This window comes from Centruroides vittatus, unplaced genomic scaffold (assembly GCF_030686945.1).
Source record: "Centruroides vittatus isolate TY-2023 unplaced genomic scaffold, ASM3068694v2 contig_5, whole genome shotgun sequence".
Classification (NCBI taxonomy): domain Eukaryota; kingdom Metazoa; phylum Arthropoda; class Arachnida; order Scorpiones; family Buthidae; genus Centruroides; species Centruroides vittatus.
Genome location: NW_027122286.1, coordinates 158,000 through 177,569, shown reverse-complemented (window position 1 = coordinate 177,569; position 19,570 = coordinate 158,000). Strand labels below are relative to the sequence as shown.

At 28.0% G+C, this 19,570-nt stretch overlaps 1 protein-coding gene across 1 annotated transcript in view; it reads right to left on the bottom strand.

The window, feature by feature from the left end:
- Positions 1–616: 616 nt before the first annotated feature.
- The window catches only part of LOC136978186 (endoplasmic reticulum transmembrane helix translocase), a 55,339-nt gene continuing 36,385 nt past the window's right edge, over positions 617–19,570 (bottom strand). The window contains exons 18-25 of the mRNA XM_067273833.1: positions 18,675–18,771; positions 14,594–14,790; positions 11,853–11,970; positions 7,760–7,956; positions 5,263–5,405; positions 5,066–5,177; positions 1,161–1,304; positions 617–1,084 (exon numbers count right to left, since the gene is read on the bottom strand). Coding sequence (XP_067129934.1) covers positions 977–1,084; positions 1,161–1,304; positions 5,066–5,177; positions 5,263–5,405; positions 7,760–7,956; positions 11,853–11,970; positions 14,594–14,790; positions 18,675–18,771 — 1,116 coding nt within the window. The 3' untranslated portion in view covers positions 617–976. The remainder of the gene's footprint in view (positions 1,085–1,160; positions 1,305–5,065; positions 5,178–5,262; positions 5,406–7,759; positions 7,957–11,852; positions 11,971–14,593; positions 14,791–18,674; positions 18,772–19,570) is intronic.

Sequence of the window (19,570 nt, the reverse complement as noted above, 5' to 3'; positions counted from 1 at the left end):
CTTCTGACATTCCAAGTGATTCTATTCACAGTACTAAATTCTATTCACTGTGGTGAATACCCTGGTTTAGATATATTTTCAACAAGATCAATGATATCATTTGAAATAACTGAATAGCTTACATATAGAGAAAAGCTTTGTTAAATTAACCAGTTGCACATTATTTAGAACACGTGTTCTTTGTTTTAGCAAACAATTTGACATTACTAAGTTTTATGGTTATTTCAAAGAAATATAGAAAATTCATGAAAATCTATACAAAATATAATGGAACAGGTTTGGTAGGAAAGTATATTTAAAAAAAGACAAAATTCAATGACACCCAAACAGAATACTGCCATAAACACAACTTACAAATTTTCTCTTGTTTGTTAGATTTCATACTAATATCCAAATTTTGTGATTCTACGCCATCCTCACACAAAAGATGGGAAGCTATTAGCCTGAGCTACTCTCCATCTTTTGTTTTTGATTCTAGAGGTAATTTAGAATCTGCATATATCAGGTAATGAAGAGAAATGTTCCATGATGTTTTCACTGTAACTATCATTTCAAACCTCTATTAATAATTAATATAAATTTTACAAGCTAGAAAACTTTAAAAATACAAACTATCTTGTATAAAACAAAATTTTTTTTTATTTAAATTACTTTCTGTCTTACAAGTCAAAAAAGCAATGTTTTACAAAAGAAATCAGCGAAATATCAGTGCTATAAACTTAATATATTCCATCAACTATCAGTGCTTTGGTCTTTTCTTTTTTTACCTTGCATCACAGATGCAATATACAGTATACACTCAATGTATATACACAACAAAAGACAACTATAACACTGACAATATATCTCGAAACTTCTCCATGAAATGGAAACTATTTACAATCCCAACAATATACATATATTTATAACTCTGTTCCCAGCATAAATTTAGAAATATATAGATGTTTATATATTTCTTCTTATGTGATGACGAATATCAAGGTTCACGTAATTTTCCTTTACCAAACAGGAATAGGCACACCCTGTCAACAATCAAGGATAAAAATAAATCTATGGCTAAAGTTCGTAATATGATCCTCTGGAACTGGGGGAGAGAAATTATTTTTAGTATCTAAATTTTTCATTTTCTGTTATTTAAGTAACAAATATTAAATACTTACGTCGGGAGGGAATTCAACTATTTCAAATTTATTGGCAAAATCTGGAAATAACCCTATTACCAATGTAACAATGGCTAAACCCGAGCCAATAAGACTGTACAAAAGTGGTCGATTTTCCACTAAACTTTCCATGAATGGATGGCCCTAGGTTTAAATATTTTAATTTTAATGAAACTTAGTATTAAAAATAGACAAGAACATTTCAACTGATTCCTCAAAGGTAAAAACATTAAGAAATGCATTAAAAATATTAAATTTTTTAACATAACAGACTTTCTTACAGGAGTCAAAATTCTTTTTAGAAGTAAATATGTTGTCTTTGTTTGAAAATACCTGACTATTAACAGAGAAATCTCAATAAAAAAAATGACTGTTTGATGATGTTTAAGATATTTCAAACTTAAAACTCTTGTTAATATTATTGCCAATAAATTGTTGATATACTGAGATTGGCAAGGCTGTTTAAACATTAAGAATGAAGTCTAAAGATGTTCTTGACATTTGATTTTAACAATTTTGTATAATTTTCATTATTTTAAATCTGTTATAGGTTGATGTATGTGATCCTTCTAAAGAGTAATAATTAACTAATCTTAACCATTACTTTTCAAAAGCAATTTCTCATTCTTCAGCAAAACAGGACAGAAATAAAGAGTTTAAGCTAATAGAAAGACTACTATTAAACATGGTTCCCCAAATAATGTAGTAAATGGCATTACTAAGGCTTCATCAAGCAAGCATATTAAAATGGATAACATTCAGAATAAGCAAAAGCCCTAGAACAGGGTACAGGTATATCAGTAGCAGCAATGGTTGCTTCTTGTGTCAGAAAAGCAGGTTACATGTTAGAAGCTAAAAGATATCCATCCATTATGTGCATATTAAGAAATGACAAAGAAAAAACAAAGTGTACACTTCTGATGTAGATAGCATATTTAAGACTCTCTAGGTACAGTACAATGAATGCTACTTTTACCTTGGTTCAACAATCAAACAGTGGGGAAAAGTTTTAAAGAAGCATAATAATACAATTACCTCTCTCATGGAATGGGCTTGGCAAAAAGGTTACAGTGCACTGAAACAAGCCAGCCCTTACTGAAGAAAGTAGATCAAAAAAGTACCATCAGAATCTCGGAGCAAATATATACAGTATTTATATTCTATTTAAAAAGATCAAGGCCATCCAAAGAAGCAAAAATTATGATAGACAAAATAGCTGAAAGTCATTTCTTTATATCTAAGACTGTGTCAAGCAGATTCTTAAAGGAAACAGAATAAAACTAGTAAGTTAGAAACATTAAAACTGCTTGCCTGTCAAATTTAAACTTCTAAGTTTTTAGCTTAATTATTAACAAATACAGTATATTAGCTTAATTTCCAATGTTACTTTTAATTGTTAAAGCTTAAAAATTTTGAAATTTTACACAACTAAAATTTGATTTACATATTAGAATACTGTAATAATAATAAAGTAGATTATGTTCTAAAACTTAAATTAAATGTTTTTGTTCTGATTAAAGCTTGTTCTATAACATAATTTAAACAATTTGTTCCTCTTACAAGGGGAGGGCATGACCTGGAAAATTCACTTTGGGATGAGACTTGGTATATAGGTAGTACTCCTTTAGGATGTTCAATCCTCAAAACAAGAAAGCGCAATGGCCAGCCAATTTTAAGAAAAAGGCCTTTAAAAATTCGAGCTCAGCTTATGTACTAATAACTATATCAACAGCAGGTGTTGATTATAGTTTCGCTATATCAACACCTGCTGAGCAGCTCAGTTGACATCGTTCTTGGCTACCGCCAAGTCGTTCAGGGTTCAAATCTCGGTCTCTATTAGTATTTTTTTTTTCTTTCTAAAAATTTTTTAAAATAAGTATTTTGAATATATATAAATATTAAAATTTTATTATAATAAATAATTTCATTTAAAAAGATGTTTAACACATATTACGTGTCATTTTAATTATAATAAAACAAAATAATAATAATAGTTATGAAACAACAGTTTTCATTTATTATTCTATTGTATCAAATTTTTCGATGGTTACTACACTTTTTATTTTTAAGTGGTGAGAATTAATAAGTATAAAACATGTCTTTTATATTCATCCTTTACTTCCATTTTAACAAAAATAAACAACTAAAATGTTTCCAATTCCAACAGTATTATATAAATGAGATCCAATTTAACACTTCAGTGTGAAAAGTATCACATTAGACTGATATTTTCAACAGCAAAACAAGATTTTTCTCAAGGTCATAAAAATGCGCTTGGACTTATGGACTGACCTGATATTTGGAGTGTAAGTTTACTTTTGGATTTCGAAGAGATCATAGTGTTCCATAATATATCACACCATAATACAAATAAAGTAAAAAATTAAATACGTAACATGGCCGGCGTTTATTTACATTTAACAAATATGAAATATAATTACGACTATACAAAGTTGAAGACTTTGTCTTGTCTTGTCTGTCTTTGTCTTGTGGCAATAGCACTAGAGGACGCTTTTTACCTGTTTTACATTCTTTTATGGAGATTGAAGCCTCTAAGGAAAGGTCGCCTCCAGGAGTTTGTGAAATTTAAAAGGATTGCTGATGGTGCGAACGGCGGATTAAAAGACAAGACAAAGTCTTCAACTTTGTATAGTCGTAATTATATTTTATATTTGTTAAAAAAAAATAATACAAATAGTTTCAATATTTTACAATAAAATGTCTGTGAATGAAGATACTATCAGTTTACCAACAGTTGATGATGATGATTATTAATATACAGTAGAGCGTCGATAAGTGTAACGTCGGTAAGTGGAATGGCCGGAAAGTGGAACGATTTTCAGTCGGACTGTGTCGTGCTGAATCGAATGTTTTTGATACTAAATTTACTTCTAAAGTATAATTTTCATGTTTTTTATATTCTTTAATATATTTATTTTGTTTGTACAAAATGCAGAAATAATTTTTAACGATACGATAGCCTCGATGATTATTATAAAAATTTTCGTTAGGCTTAAAATCGACGAAAATTCAACACGAAGCGACACGCAACGGAGAAAAATTCAACAGGAAGCGATACGCAACGGAGAAAAATTTGAACATCGGACAGGTTAATGTATTTTTTCGTACAAAGTCGGAAACTGGAACAAATCATTAACTGGAAGGACCCCAGTCCCCAATTGGTTCCACTTATCGACGCTCTACTGTACTTATTAATAATTTTGTATTATTATAATTAAAATGACACATAATAAGTGTTAAACATTTTTTAAATGAAATTATTTATTATAATAAAATTTTAATATTTATATATATTCAAAATACTTATTTTAAAAAATTTTTAGAAAGAAAAAAAAATTATAGAGACCGAGATTTGAACCCTGAACGACTTGGCGGTAGCCGAGAACGATGTCAACTGAGCTGCTCAGCAGATGTTGATCTAGCGAAACTTATTAGTACATAAGCTGAGCTCTAATTTTTAAAGGCCTTTTTCTTAAAATTGGCTGGCCATTGCATTTTCTTGTTTTGAGGATTGAACATCCTAAAGGAGTACTACCTATATACCAAGTCTCATCCCAAAGTGAATTTCCCAGGTCGTGCCCTCCCCTTGTTAGTTCAAAAGCCTGTTGTTCTATGTTCTATTTTGATTTAAACTGTTCTTAATTGAAGATGGTAATCATAGTTAATATTTATTTATTCAACTAACGTGAAAAGTTTTGCAAATCTTTAAAACATTAGTTAAGTTTTGATTTATTGAATTTAGACTCCTGTAAGGAAAGCCTACTATACTTGGTGTACACTGTGCAAAAGGAATTGCTTAGAAAATTGATTAAATATTTAATATATAAAAATTATAATTCTGATAATTAGACCATAATTTTCTTATGTGTATTATTAACACTTACCCTATAATTTATGGCAAATGTAGAGATCTGCAAAGCCATTGACATTATGTAGACTGTACTATTTAAGATTGATGGCTTGAACTCTGCTTCCAAATCTACAAATTTCTCTGTCCTAATAATTTCAGAATGAAATTTTGAGTCAATTATTATTTTCATTGAAATCATGTTATATTTTAACATAATAACAATCACTTTACCTTGCAGGTGACATAGATAAGGCTTCTTGCACTAAAAATACAAGACAGGAAAAGTGAACAGCAAATTGTAATAAAACTGTTAATATGGTATAAACATTAAATATATTTGGAAGTGGCCTTTCTTTGGACAAAACTTTAAGAGGCTGAAAAAATACAAGATTAATTTAATTATTTTTGAAAACAATTACTATAAATAATTTCAAAAATGCTTTATACTAAAAATTTGGAGTTTTCTCCCCTATTATTTCTAATGAAAGTAATTTTATTTTATTAAATCTAAGTACTTAATAATTATCATTCTTGTTTACTATTCAAGAATATAAAAATTAAAAATCTGCTTTTTAATGATAATTGCTCTTATTACTTTTTCCCTGCTAAAGAAATATTCCAAAACTATACAGAGTTTACTGACTAAATTATTTTTGGACTATATGATAATTTACAAATTAATTAATTATCAAACTCTGATAGTACAAGCACTATGAGCTTATGGTATTGTGCCAAGCCTGACTCTCATCACCAATTAAATTCTTCACGATATTTTTCATGAGTTTTACTTTCATTTAATCACTATATTTATTAATAAAAGATTTGGGGTTAGTTACATCACAGGAGTATTTCAATAAAATCAGTTAAAAATATCTGGGCTATATAATTGAAAATTTATGTATTTGAATCTCAGATTCTGTTGTTATAATAATCATTAAGATTCTGAAACAAAGATTATTTTAGCTTCATTTTAATTAATAACAGTAAAGGTTTATTTTTGAAAAATTCATATTTTGCTTATTGAAACTTATAAATTCTGTTTGATGTTAACTTTAAAAATTATCACCCAGTATATGAAGTAAGAATTGAGAGATCATAATTAAAGTACGCTGTCTAGAAAGATATTTAACAGTTCAAATACAACCAAATTTGATACGGCACAAGCAGAAAACATTTTTATTAAAAAATTTTCCTTTGCATAAGCATGTGTTTTAATGAAGTTCTGAGAACACAAGTGGCCATAACTATTGAATGTCATTCTTATCAGCTATGATGAACACACAATTTTTTTTTTAACTCTTTCTGCCCTGTGGGCACTAAGAGGGCCTCTTTTAGTAGGCCCACAATGGGGCAACCGGGTGGTGAGGGACGGGGCCTGACATATCCGAACGGACCACCCCCCGAAAAATTCCTGAGGATTATTCAATCCTGGGTCCCCAGAACGGTAAGCTGCCACCTTGACCGCTCAGCTGTCTAAATGAACACACATTGCTTATAAAGTTGTTTTATAAAAAATAATGTCTTTTGCATTGATATTCATTGTCAAAATGGATATATTGTGGTCTCAAATACCCTGTGGAGTAACAAGACACATTTTCACCCCTGGAACTTGCCTGAAGTTTATAGTCTGGTGTGGATTTGCAGCCACATTTATCTCTAAACCATTCTTTTTCAAAGAAGCTAGTTCCAATGGATCTGTGACATGATTTGTGATGGCCTAGAGCAGCAGTCAGAGAACCGGGTTAAATTACCCCATATGGGGTAAAAATGAAATTATTGGGGGTAATAAGGAATTTCTCCAAAACCTAAAGAGTAAAAGTTTCCAATGAAATTAGTGTGTTCCAAAATGATAATTTTATTTGATTTGTCTATTATTTATTATTTTCAGTGTAAAATGATTCAATAAATAGTGTTCAATTTAAATTTGTATTGATTTTCTCCTTTTCAAAATGAAGGGGGTAATGTCGACTTACACAAATATATTTTGGGGTAATGGCTAAAAAAGTTTCCCGCCCCCTGGCCTAGAGATATCAAGAGATGCTCAACACTTATTGTACCTCAACTACAACAGCAACAATGTTCTGAGTCAACTACTTTCATGCAAGATAGAGCACTGCACATATCAAACACTGCATAACACAATTTCTGCAACATCTAACTGATAATAGTGATTAGCCATGTATTTCCTACTGCCTAGCCATCTCATTCTCCAGATCTTAATCCATATAATTTTTTTGTGGGGAATACTTAAAAAATTTGATTTATCAAAAACATGCTCTGAATTTGGAAGCCTTGAAAGACAGTATCAAAGACAGTTTGATACTGTCTTATAAGGAATTACAATTGGCTATTGAACACACTACACTGTTCATCACTTTAGAATACAGATTACATTGAGCAGTATTTGCTGACTTGCTAAGATCTCTGTATAGCACGAATGTCTTGTACAAATAAAATGTTTATTGCTTGCAATATCAAAAGTGCCATAGTGATGAGTTTTGATACTCTTTTTCTTTTACTAAAATGTCTCTCTCATTATTTTTATATGTAGAAAAATAAAATTAAGAATGCTAAAATTACATTAAAACTTTATTTATCCTGAGTAAAATGTGATAAGTATTTAGTATACATCAAAATCAGTTATTCATATTAGTATTAATTCAACATTTCTCATGAATCAATTATTTATGCAATATATCTATCATACAAAAACAATTCTAGTACCCACCTTTGACCTGGAAATGAATAGAAAACATCCAGCTAATAACAATCCTTGTAATGTTGCTTGAACATCACTGAATTTTATTCCTTCTAAATACAGAACACTTTGACTGTAAGCAAGGATAAGTGCATTAAGAGCCAATATTTTGAACATCTGGAGGGTTGTAACTAGAGTGCAGCGTCCTTGCTTGATAACATGACAAACTAAAAAAAGTGAAAATTAAATTTATTTAAATTAATAACTGTTTTAGCATAATAATAAAAATGTTAGGTTTTTAAACAAAGTATATTTTATTAGATTAATTTAAATTTATAAAATTGTTATCAAATCTGAAGAAGTTTGATTATTATAGTCTAACTTTATAATTCAAATGAAAGTGTTCTTTCTGTTAGCTCATTAGTCATACACAAGGTAACCTTTGCTCTGTTAGCCATGTTTTTGTGTTCTAAATATACTAGTGAATATGTTAAAGCATTATAATTTGTAATTCAAACAACTTTTGTAAAGTTTGCTACTAATAAAGCATTTGAATATGATAGCAATTTAGTCTTAGTTAACTGACATTTAGAACAGCCCACACACACACACCCAGCCTTGCCTGGGTTAAAAAGCAAGTAAACTTTTCATATTGGTTAATTTCCCATTGGTATATAATATCAATAAACAAAGATTGTCTAAATAGTTTTATTTTTACAGCATTATTAATCTTGTATTTAAAAATTATTTATTATGAAAAGCAACTGTATGAATAAACAGAGTTATATTACAATGATTAGCGAGGTTGAGGCTGAAGGTTTAAATGTGAAAACGTGTACGTCGGACGTACAGTGCCGCTTTCCTGTAAGCCTAGAAGTTTGACAATGGTGTTTGGAAAGTCAGTGGAATCATGCTCGACATTCCAAATGCCATTGTCAAACTTGCTACTGTTAATATTTACATGACTGCACTAATTTGCACCAGGTGCAAGATTCATTTCAAGCTGGAGGTACAATCAAAATGATAGTAGAAATTCTATTCCTGACCTGAACATTGAAAGAATCTTCTTAAATAAAACAAATTAGAAGTTGAATTGAACTATAACATCCCTTGATTTTGACACCAATGAACATATTTATATTCGAAAAAATTTTTTTTAAAATAACAACTAAATAAGATGTGAACTGAAACCAAAATTGCAATAAAATGTTTATAAGGGAACTAATTTGACAAAAAATAGCTAAAAAAATCAGATGTGTAATGTGGTAAAAAAAATGATTTGAATTGAATTAACTCATTAATATTCCTCTAAAATAATTATTTAACTTTTCTACTTTTAGAGTAATGCACAATAATCATAGAAACATCAAACAATTTTAATTCCAAGTAAGCAGAACAAATTATCAGATGCTCAGCTCCCTAATGCCCCAAGCTTATGGACAGCAGTGTATCTATATTAGAATGGAAATTGGACAGTTTCACTGATTATACAGATGGGCCAAAAACCACAAAGGGGTCTGAAATTTTAATAACTTTTCTAAAATTTTTCTTTACACATTTTATAAAGACAGCCTTGGAGATTACCCATGGAAAAATTCACAATCAAACAGTGAACATAAATTGTGAAATTTTATTATCAAAACCAAGATCAATAATTCTGATCCAGTAAGTATATTGTCACTGTTATGGCATAAGAATCCAAGCAAATCAATAATTAGATATTTAGGTAAAGCAACATCTTGTACAATAGCAAGGTTGTGGCCAAAGTTTTCATCTTTAAAACGTGAATGTCGAACGTTGAGTGCCACTTACAAGATAGCGGCACTCAAGTTCATGTTTTAGAGATGAAAACTTTGGCTGCAACCTTGATAGTAAGGGCCAGAATCCAACTGCTCAGGAAAATTTCCAAGAAAGGAATAATTTCCTGCAGAAGTAACATAAGCTGGCCATTGCATTCTCTAGATCTGATGATTCCTGATTCCTTTCTATGAAGCTATCTCAAAGAAAATGTTTATTTAACAAGCCTCAGACACTCTAACAGCTGAAGCCTATATTCAAGCTGAAACAGCAATGGAACCTGAAACACTAAGATGTGTTATGGAAAATGCTTTCGAAAAGGCACATTTGTGCAAAGTAGAAAATGGACATCATTTATGAGATTTTATTTTTACACTTAGTATAAACTTATTTCCTGTATATACCATATATGATGCAATAGTGTTGTAAATTGTAAAAAATAAAAGATGTTAAATATAGAAAACCCCTTTGTGACTTTTGGCCCATATCAGTACATTTTAATTAATGACTATGCAGAAATGTCATTTAATAATTTTAAATTGTACCATTAGATACCTTATGAAAAGTTACATCTATTGGACTCCTTTTCAGCCCTGTAGACAATTCCCCTTTAATTTCTTTTGCAAGCAGACAGACACACATTCAGAAATATATTTATATACACACATGCATATATTATGCTTAACGGCTGAATATAAAATCACAAATCACAACAATCCTGATATCTGGGAGAGAGCTAAAAATAAATCATTCAAAAATTATCTGACAAAACCTAAGCTTAGATGCAAATTTTTTTAATACACACATTTTTCTTTATTGCTAAAAGAAATATTTAACAAAATGTTCCATAACAAACACTTCATTTGCAATATTTTTTTTAGCTATTTTAAATATGCTGATATTTAATATAGTATAATTTCAGCAATTAAGAGGGTTGAAGTTTTACGTGAGTATTTCTAAAATTTCATAAATAAAGGAATAAAAGTATCAAATTTGTAAAAACAGTCAAGTAGCTGAAATTTCACAGATAAAGTAAAAGAAACTTAAAAGTATTTTAAGGTGTAAAAGACTTAAACTCAAATTAAGTTTCTTTTGAAAATATTCTGAGAATATAATTTGATTTTGTATGTATTTACAGTAATTTTCCTTATAAGAAATAATAAAAAAGAAAAGAAGTTAAAATTATAACAGTAAAAGGAATCTAAAAACATTAGATTTCTATAAAAGACATTCAAATATTTTACACAAAATTCCACATTGTCAAGAAATGAAAAGTCATACATAAGAAAAATAAGAATTTCAAAAATTTTCTAAACAAAAAAAATAAACATTTATAGAAAAATTATATATGTTAACTACATTTTCAGTTTGGTTATTCTAAGAAAAAAAATAAAAAATAAAACAATATATTTGATGATATATATTTATCTCTAAATTTGAAAATGTTTTTGGGGAGAAAAATCTAAAAATGTACTTAAAGAATATATATTTCAGTTTTCATTGTCTTCTTAATCATACATTTGTTTTCTAGTCAATTTGTAATCAGCACTTATTCTACAATTAGAATATTCAAAAAAAGAATTAAAATGCTATATAAATTCAATTTAATATTTTTAAGATAAATCAATGCTATATGTTATAAGCAGAAGCCTTTTAAAATGCTTAAATACCTAATCACATATAAAAGTGGCACATCAAATAACAAAAGCATAAAAAGTAAACTCTTTATAAAAGGAATAGCAGTAAAAGCTTTAGAAGCCTGGATAGTATGTATATATGTAAAAAGTACCCATTTGTTTTTCAAGCAAATTATTGTAATTTGATAAATTGTAACTATCATAAACAAAATAGTTATGACATATCTCTATATTGCAAGTTCCTTAAAAGCAACATAGTTCTGTAATTCATAATTAATTTGCAATAAGCTATCTATATGATTATTTCAGTGACACTTGATTACATAATCTTTTTTGTTTAATTTATGTTATTTTATGTATGCATCTTCTTTCACTTATTGTGTAACTAAATATTCACCTCTTAAGATTAAGCAAAAAATATAATGTTTAGAATTGAATTGTTGCATCTTTTTGTTTCATTTGCATGTAATATAATTATTTTGTAAGTTTAAAAGTTACCATTAAACCCTTCTTAAAATGAATTCTTTACAATTTAAATCAAATTATTCAAAATCTGTAAATAAATGTTAATATAGATTTCAAATAAATCACAGGGAAAACCATCCTATGGTTTTATTCTATTATATAACACTTTTCAAATCTTCTTAACAAAGTAATTCAAGAAATAAAATTTTTATCGAATTGCTTACTGCATTGGATGGATGAAGTCTTAGATGTGAAAGGTGCTGCAATACTTGCATCACCAAGTTTAACTATCTGAGGTTGATCCTGTTCTTCCAGCTCTTTCAAGAATTTCTGCAACTGTTTCTACAAATTGAAAAATATTAATTTCATTATTATATAGTCTATAAAAAATCTTAAATCTGTTTTAATTTAATATTACTCGACATAATCTGTCAAAATCTTGTGTACATAATTAATACAATTAAAAAATGTGTAATCACTTATTTCAATTAATTTAAAGCAAAGTAAAAGAAAAAACATTACCACATCTTAAATGCAATTTTTGAATTCTTTAAATTTTACATATTACTTACAGTTATGTAAAGCAAATCATTGAGATGTTGGAATTATTCAAAGTACAGATACTCTGATTTACAAACATTACATACTTCTGATCATTCTCCCATAAATTACCATTGTAGCATTTCAAACATTACAGACAATGGATGTAACATAAAATACATGAAATGTCAACATTGTGTTTTAGTTTTCATCAGTTTCATTACGACATATATTTCATTTATGTGAACATTTTACTTTATTATAAACTATTTTGATTTCTTAAAAGGTCAATTAAGATTCCTGAAAAGTCAATTTTAAATCTCTTGACTTTTTTTAATTACTTGTCTTTATGACAAGTAATTAAAAAAAACAAGAGATTTAAAATTGGATAATGATAAAGTAGAATAAGCTATGGCTGATACTTCTCTCATATTTAGTGATCTCACTTACTTTAAGAACAAAGAATATTTTAGAACAGTTCTGCATTTTATAAATAGGCAAAGAGCTACTAAACAAGCCAAATTATGAATATCTATACTGAAAGATCTACGAAGTATTAGATGAAAAAGGTTATTTATCATCACAAAAGAAATTTTAAATAAATATTTAACATATGCATAAGATATGTAATCAAAATTTACATTAATGCAGAAATGATAATTTTTGAATAAAAACTATGAGTAATATGGCTACAATAAATCTCATAAAAAATAAAAACTGCATTTATGTGAATTGATATAGTTTGTTTTTTAATCTGATAATGCACTTTTTAATAAATAATAAAATTATGTTTAATAATTAAGTGTACATTTTATGTGACATAGCTAATTGACTAATCATTGTTGTGTTCTTAAAATTGTTACTTTTTGAGATGTGAAAAATCTGTCTAACTATTTTTATGTATTTTTAAGTATTTCATTTAAAATATTTAATTACAATATATTTTGTATTTGAAGTTAAATAAATAATTTTTAATAGAAAATTAAATTAATAAAATCATTCATTTATTACAAGGTATTATCAATAAATTTCGAATTTTCAAATATAAAAAATCATTACAAATGAAAACTCACCTTGGTAATGACTTATAAAAAAAAAACAAAGTTAGATTAAAAAATATTAAAATGCATTAAGTGATATAAAAAAAGATTAAAGTTATCAAAAAGTTAATTAAAAACAAAAAAAAGACCATGAAGTTTTCTTACAAGCCATATCAATTTTTAATTGAATTTTACATTTATTTTCCAACAAATAAAAAAATTTATTAAGCAGATTACTTATTTTAGTCACTCAATTTTCTATGTAAAATAGGTAAATTTTATAAAATTTTAAAATTAAACATAAAATTCTGATTTTTGGATCTAACCAAAAAGTAGGTAAAAGGTACAACCGTTCAGAATGAATTTTCAAATTAATTTTGTTACAGGTATTTAAAATAGTTTATGTTGTAACTTATCAATTATTAATCATTATGTAAATGACAAAATTTCAAAATTGGAATTTGTATAATAGTTTTTGGACAATCCTAATCTAGTGGATGAATATGTTAGGGAATTGTTTTCGGTTAGTCAGATCGTGTGTTAAAATCCTGCTTCAGACATGCATATTTATATTTGTTGGATTTTAATGGGGATTGTTATTTGGCTGTGCTTTAAAACCAGTCAAAATGGCATCACATGTAAAAGTAACAAACTCTTCTAATTTTGAAAATTGAGAAAAAACTTTAAAATATGCTGAAAAGCTAATCAAGCTTTTACAGATTTAAAAAATCATCTAACAGCCTATTAAATATAATACCAAAGTTTTTCCATAATAAATTTTCTGTTATTCTTAAATTAGCTTACTTGAATTCATCCTCCTGAGAGGCTCATTTCTGGACTTTAGAGTGACTTTTACTCTCACGCTTTAACTATCTGCCTTTTTGTTTTTTTTTTTTTTTAACCTGAGGTGTGTCTGGTAAACACACTTAGTGACAGGATCCTACTTTAAACTCCCATAATCCAATTTTTAATGGTCCCCAATCCCACAAAATGAATAATGTAAATAATTTAAAATTTTACAATAAGTAGTATATTTCAATACTAAATTATCTACTGTTCAGTAAAGATTAACTAACTAGAATGACAAAAATTGAATTATTTTTAGCCAAGCATAACACTGTTTCATATTCTATTCATTAAATCTCTTTTCATATTAGATTTTTCAATCTGAATAAAAGACAGTCATAAAAGATGATTAATTTTTCCAGATTCAATTCAAACATAAATTAATCAAATTTGTTTTGTTTTTTTAGTTATACTTTTTAACTGTTTTGAGAAAGACTGAAAATACAATTAAAATTTTTCAGAATAAATATATATTTTAAGAAACATGGCCCTAATTCAGAAACTTACTGAACACACCTCATATAATTTAAGAAAACTACCTCTGCATTTCTTGAAGTTCTTCCCTTATTTTCAGATCTCCTTCCTAATTTTCCTTTTGCTGCCATAGCTTCAAGTTTATGAATGACATTATTAGAAGATTGAGAGGGGTGAGTTTCATTTACTGTAGAATCTTCTATGGCATGTTTTGAAGATTTCTGAAGTAAGAATTCTGGAACATTGGATAAAAGAGCAACACCTAAAAAATAATAATAATTTGTTTTAAAATATATCTTGCTTAATTAAATTTTAAATTCATTTATACAAAACAGTAAAACCTCATTATTTTGGAACTTGAGAGACCAAAAAACATGACTTCGACATTTCGAATTATCCAAACTTTTTAAATTCAAATTTTTTTTAATTCTCAAATAAAATTATGACATCTTATATAATTTCACCCACTCAGTTACAAATGCTTTAATATTTCAAGTTATTACTTATTAATTTATGCTATTTTGGAAAGCCTGTCAGTTGGCATATACTTAATGAAAACATAACCGAACCACGTTCAAACCAATACTTGAAAATAATGTACAAAAGAAGCTTAAGTGCTTCAATAAGAATTACCCACAAATTTCATCTAGAAAATCAATGGCTAGTTCTATGAAGAATTCACAGTCTTGAGTTCAAGATTATGAAATTTGTTTGATCTGATATAAACAAGCTCTATTAATGGCTAAAGCTGTAAGGATGCATTCTATCATGAATATACACATGTATTTAATTGACTTTAGAATTATTGAAACAATAGATTTTTGTGAAAAATGTCCAAAATAATTAAATGCTAAACAGATTTCTTCCATTAAAAAATTCTTTCTTCATTGGCAATGATGTATGATGTCTGAAAAATGTTAAACAAATGTCCAATAAATCAAAAATGCATAATTGGTAAAACCAAAACTTAAAATACCACTTAAGCATGGAAACTTTCCTTATAAACATGTGATATTATAAAAACTTTCAAATTAAATAATATTTTTGTGGGTCAATAAACCAGATAATGACTGAATTTCATTGTACAGTACATGTATTTTGAATTATCTAAACTAAAATATATGCAAAATCCTATTCTACTGGTCAGGGACTAGACTTGACTTCGAATTATCAAATATCAAAATAACAAGATTTTACTGTATGTGGTTTTAATTGAAAATATTAAAACATGAAAAATTTAAATATACAGAAATTATCACAAAATGATTCAGAAAAGTATTAATAGAATTATATTTCTCAGCTTCAGGCACCATGTAATTAGTATTCTTTCATTAGTTTCTGCTTGATTTGTACATGTTCTGTGAGTTTGATCTGTTGGGAAATTAAATGTATAGACATTACCCTCACTCATAGATTCAATAACATCTCCATTTCTGAGCATAAAATCTTCCTTTTCTAATGTGAAATGTTTTGTATTGTCTGTATCAAACTCCACTTTTAAGGCTATGTCAATCAAGTAAGTGTAATTCTTAATAAAGAATTTACAATAGAACCCCTCTAATACGCCCTCGGCTAATCTGACCATGGTTGGAGTCGAGAAACTTGTCCTGACTTGTCGGTGACTCACTGCCCGTTGCGTTCTTCTGTGTTTGTTACAGTGTACAGTGTACCGTATGTAGTAAACACATACAGTATTGCTCTTTTTCATTAATAATAACAGCTTTTGTGTGATTCATTGCAATGTTTTTACTGTAGAGAACAATACAGTCATTCTTGAGTTGAAAGATTGTTTATTTTACTTTTTTCTGATAATCCGACCTTTTTTGCGTTCCGACTATATCCCCAGTCCCAAAGGTGACGGATTAGAGGGGTTCTACTGTAGCTATAATTTAGATGTGGATACATAAAGATTTGTGTCATCCATGAGATGAAATAATATGCAATGTAGTATTCATATTGTGTGTATATAGTATCTTGTTGTATTCATATTTAGTGTTGTTTAATCTACTGATCAGTGGGTTCAAGACCAAACAAAACCAAAATGGATTTAATGCATCTCCTGGAAAATACCTTACTTTTATGTGTTTTGCTGTTATTGTGAAGTTTGAAGTGTAGTGTTGTTGTCAGTGCTGCATTGTTTTTTCTAAAAGTGTTGTGTGTGTTGAATGTATTTTGTACAGATGTAGTGTATACAATAACTATGATGCTGTCAAATGCCTTCCTACTTATGCTACATGTATGGTTTCTGCATTATTTGTGCTTGCCATAGAATGACTGAATCTATAATTAACTGTTCTTTGCATGTCCCATGTGAATTCTGAAAGAGCAGTTTTGTTGTTCTATGAAAGGTATGAAGTATTTTCTACAGCATAGGAAAGGACACGATTGGTCTCTACTGTGTAGGATCTTTCTTATTGTTGCTTTTTGGTTTCATGTATATGATACCCCATGTAAGAAATTTTGGTATGTCTTGTGGATTATTGTGTGTGTAAAATGTTTGGCTAAATCCTACTGCAAGGATGTGTAGAAATTGTAAATATTGTCTGCACCAGATGTTTTTCCACTGTGCATTTTTTGTACATCATCATGGATGTTGTATAAGTTTATTTCAACAAAGGAAAACTGTACTTTTCCTGTTGGATGCAACTGTGCTGTGATTGTTTAGTGAATTTGGTATGTAGTTGTCAGAAAGTTCTTCATTGTTCATGAATAATTTATTTTGTTTTCATAGCATTCAGAGTGTATATCATTTGAGTTTTTTGCAACTTGGCTGCTAGTTTTTGTTTAATCAACATATTCCTTTGTGTGTGTTTTATGTTGTTCATGCTGTGTTTGTGTTTTAATTTTCCTGAATATTCTCCTAACCTGTGTCAACAAGCTTGGCATCATGTTGTTTTTAATATATTGTGTCAGCCTGCCTAACTGATACCTAATGTTATTTGTACCTCTAGTCTTCTCTGACAGACAGGCTTATAATTTGTCTGTTTTTAATTGTATTTTAAAGTTATGGTATGTAATTGCAATGACTAACCCTTAGGACACTTGTCTTTCCTGTTCTGTCAGTAACATAATTCCCCATTTATGTAACTAACAGAACATGAAAAGACCATATTACTAAATTCAATGTAGTGTTTAAAGCATTTTAAATGAAATTGAGCTTTATTGCTATAGGAATAGTTTGCTGAGATCTCTCCAATAGATGATTATCAATTCAAATCTTCATTTACACTAGACAAATTAAATGTATCTTCAGAATTTAATAAGAAGAAAAACAATTATATATTTTTTTCAAGTTTTATACAAAATCTGACTGTAGTTTGTAAAAATATAAGTATGTAAATCAGAGATACCTTGTAAATGTCACTGATGTATTACTTGCAACATTCAACAAAAAAAAATATTGATAAGTCTGATGCAATTTAATAGTTAACACTTTTTTCTAACACTTGGACACTTCTGCACAGTTAGTGATTTCCATTAACAATATTTTTCTGAATTTTCCTGTTAAAATACACTACTTAAATAAAACTTTTACTACCATCTCAACATATTTATTCTACCATCAAACATATTAATTCTGTCTATGGGTATAAAACTGTTCCTGTATTGTATAATACTTGAATGAACCCTACTGCAAACAACTTGCATTCACTGTTCATGTACCTTGTATAAAAGTTTAAATTTCTGTATATTGCAAAGAATGTACAGTATAATTTGAATATTTTATTTATTTTTGTTAACTTTTATAAACTGTATTAAACTCTTAGTAAGATCCAATACAGACTCTCTAATTACAGTTCTGTATGCTGATTTTTTCATAATTCAATCTAGAAAACCATCTTATTTACATGGTCAGAAATTATGTATACCAAAGGTGACCTGGTGAGGATTCCCTATATTTTGGTAATGTGTGTGTATTTTGTGCATCCCATATATTTCACCTGTGTTTTTTGGAATAAATTCATATTTGTATGAATGGATACTGTGTCTGTAGTGTCATTGGATGTGATTATTGTGTTCATATTTTCATTGATACATATTATGTTGTTATACTTTCCTGTAAGTGACTGTTATTAATGTCTGTGATAGTTTGATCTTATGTGCAATTTAGTTTTTCTGAGTCAAACTACAGAATTTTTGACTTACCAACTTGAGCATGTTTTAATGCACCAACATCATTTGTTCCATCACCACACATTAATGTGACATATCCTAAACTTTTCATTGCTGTAATCACATATTCCTGCAGATTTAAAATATTAATAATTCAAATGTTGAAGTAATGAAATAAATACAGAAATCAAAAATTATTTAAAGCATAATTTTTATTACTAAAAATTTTATAAATAAAGTTTCAATTAGGAGATTAAATCTTGCTTATCAGATTACCATGATCATCATTCAATATATATCATAAAAAGATATTTTTAAAAAAGATATATAATTTATTTGAATTCACTTAAGTTCATACGTCAGTATGTACAATAATTAAATTTTTTTTAAATTTAGAATATTATAAATTTCATATTAAAAGTTTTTAATTAATCAAATGATGGAAAAAAACTACTTGTTAAACTTTTTAAAATTATTTTCAAGTGGATTTATTTAAACTTTCTATTATTATAAGTGAGAAAAAAATTAATTGATGATGATGATATTTTCTGGTACAGCTATTTAAAAAAAATTTATGATAATAATTTTTAAATACGTAATGTATACATTACGCTAATCCAGAAATATTGTTTATTTCAATGTGAATTTAACAGGAATATTGCCAAATTCACAAAATTGGAAATCACATCAAGTGATATTAGGGCAGTACAGGTATCCCTTCATTAATGTGGTTAATTAATCCCTCGATGCTACTGCATATATCAAAAATGCATTAATCAAATATGGTATCAATGTTAAGACATCCAGTAAATTAAAATGTCTGTCACATATATAAAGGGATTACTGCAATTAATTTCCCATGTTAATCAAATCCTATGTTAAGCAAGGGATGCCTGTACTGTAGTACTGTAAATGTATGAAACTGAATA